Source organism: Rattus norvegicus, chromosome 11, assembly GCF_036323735.1.
Source record: "Rattus norvegicus strain BN/NHsdMcwi chromosome 11, GRCr8, whole genome shotgun sequence".
NCBI classification, from domain to species: Eukaryota; Metazoa; Chordata; class Mammalia; order Rodentia; family Muridae; genus Rattus; species Rattus norvegicus.
This window is the reverse complement of record NC_086029.1, coordinates 13,669,063-13,681,951: the sequence shown is the minus strand read 5'-3', so window position 1 is coordinate 13,681,951 and position 12,889 is coordinate 13,669,063. Positions and strand designations below refer to the sequence as shown.

Below are 12,889 nucleotides of genomic sequence, written 5' to 3'. Positions count from 1 at the left end.
ACTACCATGCCTGGACCTAAGCTTTTTGTGGTCAGTATATTCCTCAAGATCTGGATTGTAAGACTGTGTCCTCCATTTCTGGATTACGATCATTCAGATTAAAAGTCCATAGAAAATAATAATTAAGTAATAATAATGCCTAACATGATATAACTATTCCTTGTTCAATTGCAAACTCATAAACAATAAGCTTAACTGAAAGAGATCTTGCCTCAAGGTCACCACTCCCTTATTTCCATTTAATATCCTTCACATAGAATTCAGCTTCACTGCACTTTCTGGTGTCCTTTTATCACTTGAACCATACATTTTCTACTTTTTCTTTCTAAGCTCTCTCTGCTTGATCAAAATGGTCTTCATGAGAGTGTAGTGCCATATTGGATTTGGGCCTGGCCGCTTTGTAACTGCATGGCCACAGTTAAGAAGTCATGGGATTGTTGGACAGAGGCCTCTCCCATGTATTTTCGGCACAGGAAGAAAAGACCAAGTAGTAAACACCCAGTGTCTCCACTGCATGACCTCTGCTGAGCCCGGCTGATGCATGTGGAACTGACACACCTGGACCACACCTGGGTGGTGGTCAATTTACTTCTGCCTTTTACTTCCTCAGCCTTTATCCTTGAGATTTAGGCTGGTCTTCTGGGATTTCTCCCTAATTAATTCAGGTCTCCTAGTCAGTCTTTTGTTACCGAAGTCACGAGCCAGGTAGTCATGAGCCAGGGTTTCCCACTGTGCTTCCCAGATATTTTCTACCTGGAGACTTGGGTATATAAGTGGTGAATAAAGCTACAGGACTCTCTCACTCTTTTTCCTCACTCTCACTCTTCCTTCCGCTCTTCCACTCTTTCTCTCTCTCTCTTTCTCTCTCTTTCTCTCTCTGTTTCTCTCTCTCTCTCTCTCTCTCTCTCTCTCTCTCTCTCTCTCTCTCTCTCTCTCTCTCTCTCTCTCTCTTCCTCTCTTCCTCTCTTCCTCTCCTGGCTTGACACGATAACCTGTGTGTGTGTATGTGTGTTTCTTTCATCCTGTAGGCTTTCGCCCGATTCTCGGTACCGTGTCGGTGCTGGCGCCGACATGAGAGTAAACCAGAAGACAAGGTCTATGCTGGGTATTTCTGAGACTTCCTTTGTCAATGCAATTAATCTAAGTTTCTTCATGTTAGTCTCAGGCAGACTTTTCAGAAAAGGTTAAAAATGAGCAACATTCTTCAAAACTTCAAAATTGAATGCCAGAGTTCAAATCACCCTCAGCACCAACATCTTTCATCTTTCTACACTTAAAGCATTCCAAAGCCAAAGTCTGAAAATTCACATTCTTCCAAACAAAAACATGGTCAAGTCTATCACAGAAATACCCCAATCCCTGGTCCCAACCTCTGTCTTAGTTAGGGTTTCGATTGTTATGAAGAGACATGATGACCAAGGCACCTCTAATAATGGACACCATTTAATTGGGGCTGGCTTAAAGGTTGAATATGTTTGGCCAATGGAGTAGCACTATTAGGAGGTGAGTTCTTGTTGGAGTAGGTGTGATCTTGTTGGAGGAAGTGTGTCATTGTGGTGGTGGGCTTTGAGAACCTCTCGATAGCTGCCTAGAAAATAGTAGTCTGTTTGCCTTCAGAACAAGATATACAACTCTCAGCTCCTTTTCTAGCACCATGCCTGCCTAGATGCTGCTTTGTTTCCCATCTTGAGGATAATGGGATTGAACCTCTGAACCTGAAAGCCATCCTCAATTAAATGCTATCCTTTCTAAGAATTGCCTTGGTCATGGTACCTCTTCACACCAATGGATAAGATACCTGGCTAAGATATTCCTTTCTTTCCTTAGTGTGCAAAAATTCATTATTGTTATTCTTAGATAAATCTTAGATAAAGAATATATTCTTTAAATATACTGGCTTATATTAAATTTCACATATATGTAAAGTGCATTTATTATCTGAAATATACCATTCTCTTCCTGGGTCTCAAACTCTTCCTGGCCCTCAAAGGTTATATCCATCTTACAATGTATTTAATATTTAATATTTAATGTATATTTAATTTATAAATAGACTTCTCATATTATTTTAAAAGCTGACATATTTAAAAAGTTAACTCAAGATATAAAGAAGAGATGAAAATTAGTGGACAGAAAATATCCATGTAAACAACATCCATGCACTTGCTGGCATAGAGTTTATGGCAGAAGAATATACCATGGACCTTATTATTGTCACTGCTATATAAGAAACTAACTCTTGTAGCACAAGCCCTAGATGTAAACCAATCATTTCAAAATAACCCCATTAGTGTAGCAGCATAGATTTTAAAGTTAAAAAAAAAGGAAAGAAATAAGAAGTTAAAGAAACTTAAAGAAAGACAAGGATAAACTCACAGCAAAGGGAAACGTTAGGAAAGAACAGAGCAGAGTATAAAATCATATAGAAAAAAAGGGTCACTAAAGCACAGAGAAGCCTGTTCCACCCAAAAGGGAAGTCTGGATAAGGCCAAATGAGGCTACCCAAAATAGATATCCTCCCCTTCCCATTTCCCCTTTCACCAGAAGCTCTCAGAAGTGATTAGCAATAAATACAAGTTTGTTGTGTGTATGTTTCTTACTTTTCTCGTTTTTGTAGTTTTTTATTTATGCAAATACATTTGGAAAACTTGTTGATAACTGACTTTATTGTTAAATGAAGCACATGAAAGTCAGGCATGGCAGCACACGCAAGTGATCTCATCACTTAGTAGGTCAAGGCAGAAGGTAGCCTAAATGCGAGTCAGAACTACAGATCAAGACTCTGGTTTTTGTTGGTGCTGTTGTTAGTTTTTGTTCATGCATTCTCTCAAAAAATGTTCTGGAAAGATTTCCCTTAATATAGTATATTTCTAGGACCATATAATTGATTATACATGAGGTGTTTAAATTTCTAGTTGTATCTCAAATTTCAATTCTTCTGGAGCTTGGAGTTTGGGAATGTAGCTCACTGGCCTAGCATACACCAACTCCCTGATTCAATTCTCAGTACCACAATAAAACCCCATGACAAATAAGATCCCCAAACACAAAGTCAAAATTTTAGGGAAGAGGAACAGCACATAGGTGTTTGCTTCTTCATCAATAAACCACAGATGATTTTCAATCCAGGTAACAAGAAAGGATACGGCCATCGGACATATTCTATATCCTTGTAGAATGAACTTGTCTAGTCTCTGAATGGCCAGCCAGCCACTGTTCTCTCTTGCTCTTTTCGAAAAACACCAGCTTGCTTTGTTTTTTGTTGTTTTGTTTTGTTTTATTTTTGTTTGTTTGCTTTGCTTTGCTTTAAGACAGGGTTTCTGTGTGACTGGGCTGTTCTGAACTGTGTTCAGGCTGGCCTTGAACTTAGAGGTTTGCTTACCTCTGCAAGCTAGCAAGTGCTGGGTTCAAAGGCATGAGCTGGACACAGCCCTGCTGCTGTCTGAAAACATTTGATTGTCCTAATGAAGAGATAGATCATGTGCAAGCATACTGTCATGTGGGGTTTTGTTATAGGGACTTGACTGTTGATGTTTTGTAACTGTAACTTCTTTATCTTCAACATAAAACAAACAAGTTACAATCTGGTCTTTAAGTTAGTAATAATTTTACAAATACCCGCCTCTCTTATTACTTAATAAAAATTTGAAATTCTACCAAACGCCTATTTAATTACCATCCTTGAAAAGTTTCTTTGGTGTTCTTAGTAGCCTAAATGTTACTTGTTACACTGTTACTGCTCCAATGCCCCTTTCTGGGAATCCAACAGAGCAGAAGAAAGCACTGTTAATTACGAACATTTTTAAACTTTTAGTTGACAGTTAAAACGTACCAAACCTTTATTATTCTCTGTATATTCCTAAGAGAAAACTCGATATGCTCCCTGAAATCTAGAAATGGAAGAGAAAAAGAAATCAAGAAACACACACACACACACACACACACACACACACACACACACACACGTGCAAAGAACTCATGCCACCACCTTAGATCAGTAGCAGTCAAAATCCTTAGTACAAAACGATCCTCGGTACAAGAAAATATCCAACAGCAACTTCTTACGCCAAGGTTAGCGAATAAAAATCTCAGTAATCCTCAAAGTTTATCAATGTGAAGCAAGCCAATCAAGTACAAAGTCCAGAAATTGCAAAAGGAAGGCTAACTGTAAGGAGAGGGTGCAAGCTGGGACCGGAGGGCACCAAGGGTTGACTTAGTTTTCCTACCAATGTTTAGAAATGTGTTCATCCAACTCCTGTGACACTGTGTGTCACCCAGGTTCTTGCATCAGTCCTGTGGACAATGATTCTCAAAGCAAGTCAAGCTTTGATCTTGTCCCACATTGACTCAGTCCGCCAGACCCAGGCTGCCACCACTCTCTGAGCCGCTGGGGGACTTACTGGAAACTTAGGAGGCAACAAGCCGCCTAGGAGAAAATCCTACCAGCTAGGGCACGTAAGGACAGAAGAAGACTGAAGATACGGATTACTTACAGTTTGTCTCTGAGACAGGGAGCACCAGGGCGAGGCAGGCCAGTAGCACCCGAAAGCGCACGCTCAGGACCCTCATTGCTGAGCGGGCGGCCGGGGGTCTGTGATGGCGCGGGGAGGACGGTGCCTGAGCTTGGCGGAGAGGAGCTGCGAGCCTGGGCTCTGCTCTCCCAACTCTGCTGCGGCCCAGCCCGAGCGGGCGGAGCAGTCAGGGGCGGAGGGGACCGCCCGCTCCCAGCCCCCAGCCCGAAGCGGCGACTGGGACATTTCCTGGAAGCTCTTCGTCGCTGAGGGTGGGGGGTGGGGGGAGGTTGGTAGCCGGAGGTGGGAGGGTGGGGAGGAGGAGGGCCGCGGGAGGGAGGTCCGAGGACATGGAAAGGAAAGCTTATCAGAGGTCCTTTGTCACTGTCCTCAGCCCTGCATCTTTTATTTCGTTTCTTTAGAAAGTGAAGTTTTCAGAGTGAAGAAAATCTCTCTCTCTCTCTCTCTCTCTCTCTCTCTCTCTCTCTCTCTCTCTCTCTCTCTCTCTCTCTCTCTCTCTCTCTCTCTCTCTCCTCTCTTCTCCTCTCCTCTCCTCTCCTCTCCTCTCATCTCCTCTTCCTCCCTCCCTCCTTCCCTCTCTCCTTCTCTCCCTTCCCCATTCCTCCTCTACCTACCCTCCCTTTCCTCTTCTCTCCAAGTCAAGAGATTGCCAGCCCAGAGGATTACAGGATGTCAACTTAAACTGAAGCCAACTTGGTCTTTAGGAAGAAGAATGCTCAAAACGGAAGTAATGGGAAGAAAGAAAATCGAATGATTTTATCACCTACAGTGTATTTGCTCCCAATAGCTTGTGTCAGCATTACCCTTTCTTTTTTTTTTTTTTTTTTTTTTGGTCAGGCATACACATGTAAACCACACTTTGGCTGCTACTAAAAGCTAAACTGCCTGGGTTGAAAACAGTGGTCTTAACACTGCTGTATAACTTTAAGAAAAGAGCTTACTTTGAAATGTAAATAAATAATAATATCCAATAAAATATATTTTAAGGGGCTGGGGATTTAGCTCAGTGGTAGAGCGCGGACCTAGGAAGCACAAGGCCCTGGGTTCGGTCCCCAGCTCCGAAAAAAATAAAGAACCCCCCCAAAATATATTTTAAATTGAAAAAAAAAAAAAAAAGAAAAGAGCTTACACTTTTAAACCCTAGTCATATCATCTGTAACAGAGATAACAGGTTTTCACAGCGTTGATGTGAGACTCTGTAGATGCTATATGAAGTTATAAGTTCATGTCAACTGGTAACACTCAAGACACATATAGTAGGGACCATGTTTTGCCCAATTAAAACATCAATTGATTTTTTTATGTGTGTGAATGAAACTTATTAGGCAGAGTCCTATTTTGGGATCATTTTTTCTTTTTCTTTTTTTTAATGATTTTGTGATCTAGCTGGATGCAAGATGACTAAGATTGGAGTCAGTATTATTTCTGCTAAGAACTATTTTGGGGGCTCTGGTGAGATGGCTCAGTGGTTAAGAGCACTGACTGTTCTTCCAGAGTTTTTGGGTTCAAATCCCCAGCAACCACATGGTGGCTCACAACCATCTGTAATGAGATCTGATACCCTTTTCTGGTGTGTCTGAAGACAGCTACAGTGTATTAATATATAATAAATAATTTTTTTAAAAAATAAAAATAATATTTATATGTTTAAAAAAAGGAATGTATTGGGGGAATTTCCATTCACTCAATAGGGGGAATGAAAACTTTTGTACTACCTTCCCTTCTGTGCTCTGTGCCTTGCTAAATTAATGTATGATATAAGAGGAGGAGATAACAATATTTAATCGCATACATATACAGGGGAATTTCACAAATTTATGAGATTCAAAGAGGCGGTCAGATGACTGAGACATATAGCAACTTAAGCTGAGGAAAAGGGATTTGAAGCTTACAGCTAAGGGGCCAGAGAAGAGAAGCCAAGAGGAGACAAGGAGTACAAATGTATGGTCAAAAGGGGTTGTTTGCCTTATTGTCTCTCAGGCAACAAAAGTTGTCTCTGGGTCTTGTTCTTTCTAGTATGATAGAAATGTTACTACTCAAAAAAAAAAAAATCTAGGAGTATAAATTTCTGTTGTACCTCGGATCTTTTTTAGAATTACTCTTAAAACATTTATTTTCATTCGAGTGAGTGAGCTTTGCCTGTGGATGTGCCGGTGAGGGCAGCTGAGGTGCCCAGGAACTGGGTTTATAGATGTTTTGTGCCACTGGGTGAGTAGTGGGGACCAAACCCAGGTCCTCTGAAAGAACAAATACTCAAACACTGAGCCCTCCTTTTAGTTCCTAAAGATCCAATCTTAGCTATTTCTCAAAGCTTCCTGTGTTAAGGGGCTTTGCCATCACCTGTGGTGGTGTTAGAGGTAAAAACACAAATACCTGGGATCTAAAGGAAGGTCACTGAGGGCAACTGAGGGTATGATCCTCTCTTCTCTCTCTCTCTCTCTCCCTCTCCCTCTGTGTGTGTGTCTGTCTGTCTGTCTCTGTCTCTGTCTCTCTGTCTCTGTCTCTGGATTAAGTTGCCAAGTAGCCAGTAACTATAAGCTAAGCAGCTGTTATAGGTTCTATCTTCTAGTATACATATTAACATGATATGTTGCACCATCGCAAGCCAAGGCCTACATTATAGAAACGACTAAAGCCATATATACATTTGGTCCATTGACATTTATCTTCAGTTTTTTTCTTTTTTTAAGTTTTTAAAAGATTTATTAATTTAATGTATATGAGTACACTGTAGCTGTCTTCAGACACACCAGAAGAGGAAATTGTATCCCACTACAGATAGTTGTGAGCCACCATGTGGTTGCTAGGAATTGAACTGAGGACCTCTGGAAGAGCAGTCAATGCTCTTAATGGCTGAGCCATTTCTCCAGTCCCATTTATTGGTTGATTGATTGATTTGTTTGTTTATTTATTTATTTATTTATTTATTTATTTATTTATTTATTTTTGTTCAATTAGGACTGAAAACTAACTGACACAATTTCATTTCCAAACCAGCGTGCTCATCCTTTAATTGAGGCAGTTGATGTGAATGAAGAGCCTACTATTTCTGCTGGATTTGATTTGCTTTGGTTCAAAATCTCCCAAATCCCACCAGCCTTCACTGAAAACATCTGCAAACTTGGGTTGCAGCCACAGATGAGATTCATCACTACAGCTTGAGCACCTTCTGTTCAACACCTACTGCTCCATTCTATGTGAGGCCCACAGAAACTCAGTGTCACATGCTGGGCCTTCTGGCTTCTGTCCTGACCCCTTCATCTTTCCACAAGGTCCACTACAATGGCAGGCTAACACTGCCATGATTATGAAGATGGTAGCACTCACCTATCCACATTCACATAATGATTTTAAACTGAAATATACATACATTATGTTAAAGTAGTAAACGTTGCCATATCATGTTCTAAATCCTTCGATCTACTAGAATAAGAACTATCCATAAGAACAGCCCCTCCCTTTAAAAACATTCTTTTCCTTAGAAGAGGAGGAAGGTTTGTAAGAGCCAGAGGGGTCAAAGGCACCATAAGAAAACCCACAGAATCAACTAATCTGGGTCCAAAGACTGACCTGCCAACTGGAGAACATGCATAGGACAGACATAGGCCTTTTGCACATATGTTACAGTTGTGCAGCTGGGTCTTTATGCGGGACCCCTAAAGTGGGAGCTGGGAATGTCTCTGCCTCTGTTACCTACCTCTGGTACTCTTTCCCCATACTGGGTTGCTTTGTCTAGCCTCAGCAAAAAAGGAGGAACCTAGTCTTACTGCAACTTGATATGCCATGGCCTGTTGAGGCTAGCTCTTTCCTGAAGAGAAGTGGAAGAGGAGTGCATTCTGCAGGGTGGCTGGGTTGTTGAGTGGGTAGTGACTGGGAGGAGAAGAGGGAGAGGGAACCAGTTGGGAATGTAAAATATATAAAATAAGAAAATAAATCCTCTTCCTTTTTGGATAAATCTAATCCCTTAAAACTGTTTCGATGGTATTAAACAAAAGAAGCTTTAAGTACTATATTTAATCTTCAATGTGTAAATGCATATATGCCACAGGTAATCAATGAACTGCTCCATTTGAGAATCTCTTCATTGCCTGAGGACAATTTTTAAGGATATTGTGAACTTTGAGGTTTTAAAATTTCTCACAGAGGGCAAAGTTTCTAAATTAAAAATTAACAGCATGTTGAACCATATCATCTCCCAAAGAGACAACAGAGAGATTATGAGACGGGAATATTAAAGAAACAGAGGCATTATCTGGGATAGGTTCAGCAGTGTCAGAGTAACTGTGGAATAACTGCCTCCATCACTGTAAAGTCAAACTTAAAGTGCTATCTGAAACGCTCAATGAGCAAATTGGAGACTACAGCTCTGGATAAACTAGTGGGTTTTAACCTTATACCTCCAGTTGCAATCAATATTGATATCTGGTTTCACCTTAGTATTAACACTCTGATGGATATTAGGCAGCTAAAATGTGACTTGTGTGTTCTTCTATATATACAAACATAACTTGTCAACATTTCAGCTCATTATCTAATCCTGTTATCATACCAAGTTATACATTGTTCTGTACAATCTTTTACTAATACAGATACTAATACATTCATTAACCATGTACTATCCTTTCTGAGGATACAATTTATGGGGGCAAGATTTATTTTAATGTGTGATTCTCTGGAATGTTTCCATAGATAGTCAAATGAACAATTCAAGTCTGGGAATTCTTCTGGTAGTATCAAAGGTGATCACGAAGTGACTATTGCATTTTGGTTGTTTTTTTGCTTGCTTGTTTCTTTGCAGTGTCAAGAGTTGAACTCTTTGACACACACGTAGTAGGAAAAATACTTCACTGAGCCTCACCACCAGACCTCTTTTTTTTTTCTTTCCTTCTATTTTCTTTTTCTTTCCTTCTTTTTTTTGGGGGGGGGGGTGCCACTTGGCTGTCTCTCCTTTTATTTTTTAAATTTTTTCCATCGTTATTAAATTGGGTATTTCTTTACATTTCAAATGTTATTCCCTTTCCCAGTTTACAGGCCAATATCCCCCTACCCCTTCTCCTCCCCTTCTATATGGGCTTCCCCTCACCATCCTCCCCCCATTACCGCCATCCTCCCAACAATCCTGTTCACCGGGGGTCCAGCCTTGGCAGGACCAAGGGCTTCCCCTTCCACTGGTGCTCTTACTAGGCTATTCATTGCTACCTATGCAGTTGGAGCCCAGGGTAAGTCCATGTATAGTCTTTGGGTAGTGGCTTAGTCCCTGGAAGCTCTGTTTGGTTGCCATTGTTGTTCATATGAGGTCTCAAGCCCCTTCAAGCTCTTTCAGCCATTTTTCTGATACCTTCAACTGGGGTCCCGTTTTCAGTTCAGTGGTTTGCTGCTGGCATTCGCCTATATATTTGCCATGTTCTGACTGTGTCTCTCAGGAGAGATTTACATCCGGTTCCTGTCAGCCTGCACTTCTTTGCTTCATCCATCTTATCTAGTTTGGTGGCTGTATATGTTTGGGCTACACATGGGGCAGGCTGTGAATGGGTGTTCCTTCTGCCTCTGTTCTAAACTTTGCCTCCATCTTCTCTCCCAAGAGAGGTATTCTTGTTCCCCTTTTAAAGAAGGAGTGAAGCATCGCATTTTGATCATCCTTCTTGAGTTTCATGTGTTCTGTACATTTAGGGTAATTTGAGCATTTGGGCTAATATCCACTTATCAATGAGTGCATATACCATGTGTGTTTTTCTGTGATTGGGTTACCTCTCTCAGGATGATATTTTCTAGTTCCATCCATTTGCCTATGAATTTCATAAAGTCGTTGTTTTTGATAGCTGAGTAATATTCCATTGTGTAGATGTACCACATTTTCTGGATCCATTCCTCTGTTGAAGGGCATCTGGGTTCTTTCCAGCTTCTGGCTATTATAAATAGGGCTGCTATGAACATAGTGGAGCACGTGTCTTTGATAAATGTTGAAGCATCTTTTGGGTATATGCTCAAGAGAGGTATAGCTGGATCCTCAGGCAGTTCAATGTCCAATTTTCTGAGGAACCTCCAGACTGATTTCCAGAATGGTTGTACCAGTCTGCAATCCCACCAACAATAGAGGAGTGTTCCTCTTTCTCCATATCCTCATCAGCATCTGCTGTCACTGGAGTTTTTGATCTTAGCCATTCTCACTGGTGTGAGGTGGAATTCAGGGTTGTTTTGATTTGCATTTCCCTTATGACTAAAGATGTTGAACATTTCTTTAGGTGTTTCTCAGCCATTTGACATTTCTCAGCTGGGAATTCTTTGTTTAGCTCTGAACCCCATTTTTTAATACGGTTATTTGTCTCCCTGTGGTCTAACTTCTTGAGTTCTTTGTATATTTTGGATATAAGGCCTCTATCTGTTGTAGGATTGGTAAAGATCTTTGCCCAATCTGTTGACTGCCATTTTGTCCTTACCACAGTGTCCTTTGCCTTACAGAAGCTTTGCAGTTTTATGAGATCCCATTTGTGATTCTTGATCTTAAAGCATAAGCCATTGGTGTTTCGTTCAGGAAATTTTCTCCAGTGCCCATGTGTTTGAGATTCTTTCTCACTTTTTCTTCTATTAGTTTGAGCATATCTGGTTTGATGTGGAGGTCCTTGATCCACTTGGACTTAAGCTTTGTACAGGGTGATAAGCATGGATCGATCTGCATTCTTCTACATGCTGACCTCCTGTTAAAACAGCACCATTTGCTGAAAATGCTATCTTTTTTCCATTGAATGGTTTTGGATCCTTTGTCAAAAATCAAGTGCCCATAGGTGTGTGGGTTCATTTCTGGGTCTTCAATTCTATTCCACTGGTCCATCTGCCTGTCTCTGTACCAATACCATGAAGTTTTTATCACTATTGCTTTGTAATACTTCTTGAGTTCAGGGATAGTGACTCCCCCAGATGTCCTTTTATTGTCGAAGATAGTTTTAGCTATCCTGGGTTTTTTGTTATTCCAGATGAATTTGAAAATTGTTCTGTCTAACTCTATGAAAAATTGGATTGGAATTTTGATGCGAATTGCATTGAATCTGTAGATTGCTTTTGGTAAAATGGCCATTTTTATTATATTAATCCTGCCAATCCATGAGCATGGGAGATCTTTCCATCTTCTCTAATCTTCTTCAAATTCTTTCTTCAGAGGCTTGAAGTTCTTATCCTACAGATCTTTCACTTGCTTGGTTACAATCACACCGAGGTATTTTATGTTATTTGGGACTATAATGAAGGGTGTCATTTTCCTAATTTTTTTCTCAGCTTGTTTCTCTTCTGTGTAGAGGAAGGCTACTGATTTATTCGAGTTAATTTTATACCCAGTCACTTTGCTGAAGGTGTTTATCAGCTTTAGTAGTTCTCTGGTGGAACTTTGGGATCACTTAAATATACTATCATATCATCTTCAAATAGTGATATTTTTACTTCTTCCTTTCCAATCTGGATAACTTTGATCTCCTTTTGTTCTCTGACTGCTCTGGCTAGGACTCCGAGAACTATATTGAATAAATAGGGAGAGAGTGGGCAGCCTTGTCTAGTCCCCGATTTTAGTGGGATTTCTTCAAGTTTCTCTCCATTTAGTTTAATGTTAGCTACTGGTTTGCTGTATATGCTTTTACTATATTTTGGTATGGGCCTTGAATTCTTGTTCTTTCCAGGACTTTTATCTTGAAGGGGCGTTGAATTTTGTCAAATGCTTTCTCAGCATTTAATGAAATGATCATGTGGTTTTTATCTTTCAGTTTGTTTATATATTTGATTATGTTGATGGTTTTCTGTATATTAAACCATCCCTGCATACTTGGGATGAAGTCTATCTGATCAGGATGGATGACTGTTTTAATGGGTTCTTGGATTCAGTCTGCAAGAATTTTAGTGAGTATTTTTGCATCGATATTCATAAGGGAAATTGGTCTGAGGTTCTCTTTCTTTGTTGGGTCTTTGTGTGGTTTGGGTATAAGACTAATTGTAGCTTCATAGAAGGAATTCAGTAGTGATCCATCTGTTTCAATTTTGTGGAATAGTTTGGATAGTATTGGTATGAGGTTTGGTATGTAGGTCTGATAGAATTCTGCACTGTACCCATCTGGACCTGGGCTCTTTTTGTTTGGGAGACTTTTAATGACTGCTTCTATTTATTTAGGAGTTATGTGGTTGTTTAAATGGTTTATCTGTTAATGATTTAACTTCGGTACCTGGTATCTGTCTAGGAAATTGTCCATTTCCTCCAGATTTTCAAGTTTTGTTGAATATAGGCTTTTGCAGTAGGATCTGATGATTTTTTGAATTTCCTCTGATTCTGTTGTTATGTCTCCCTTTCCATTTCTGATTTTGTTAATTTGGACACACTC

The 12,889-nt window shown here is 40.2% G+C and overlaps 1 protein-coding gene across 2 annotated transcripts in view; it reads right to left on the bottom strand.

Annotated features, from left to right (window-relative positions):
* Positions 1 to 5,642, bottom strand: part of Pros1 (protein S) — an 81,549-nt gene extending 75,907 nt beyond the window's left edge. The window contains exon 1 of one of the 2 annotated variants that reach the window (XR_010055967.1): positions 4,494 to 5,642. Coding sequence is in view for 1 of the 2 variants with exons in the window: in NM_031086.2 (NP_112348.2) it covers positions 4,494 to 4,569 (76 nt within the window). In the remaining variant the exon portion in view is untranslated. The remainder of the gene's footprint in view (positions 1 to 4,493) is intronic. The other variant, NM_031086.2, reaches the window with a different exon arrangement.
* Positions 5,643 to 12,889: the final 7,247 nt, after the last annotated feature.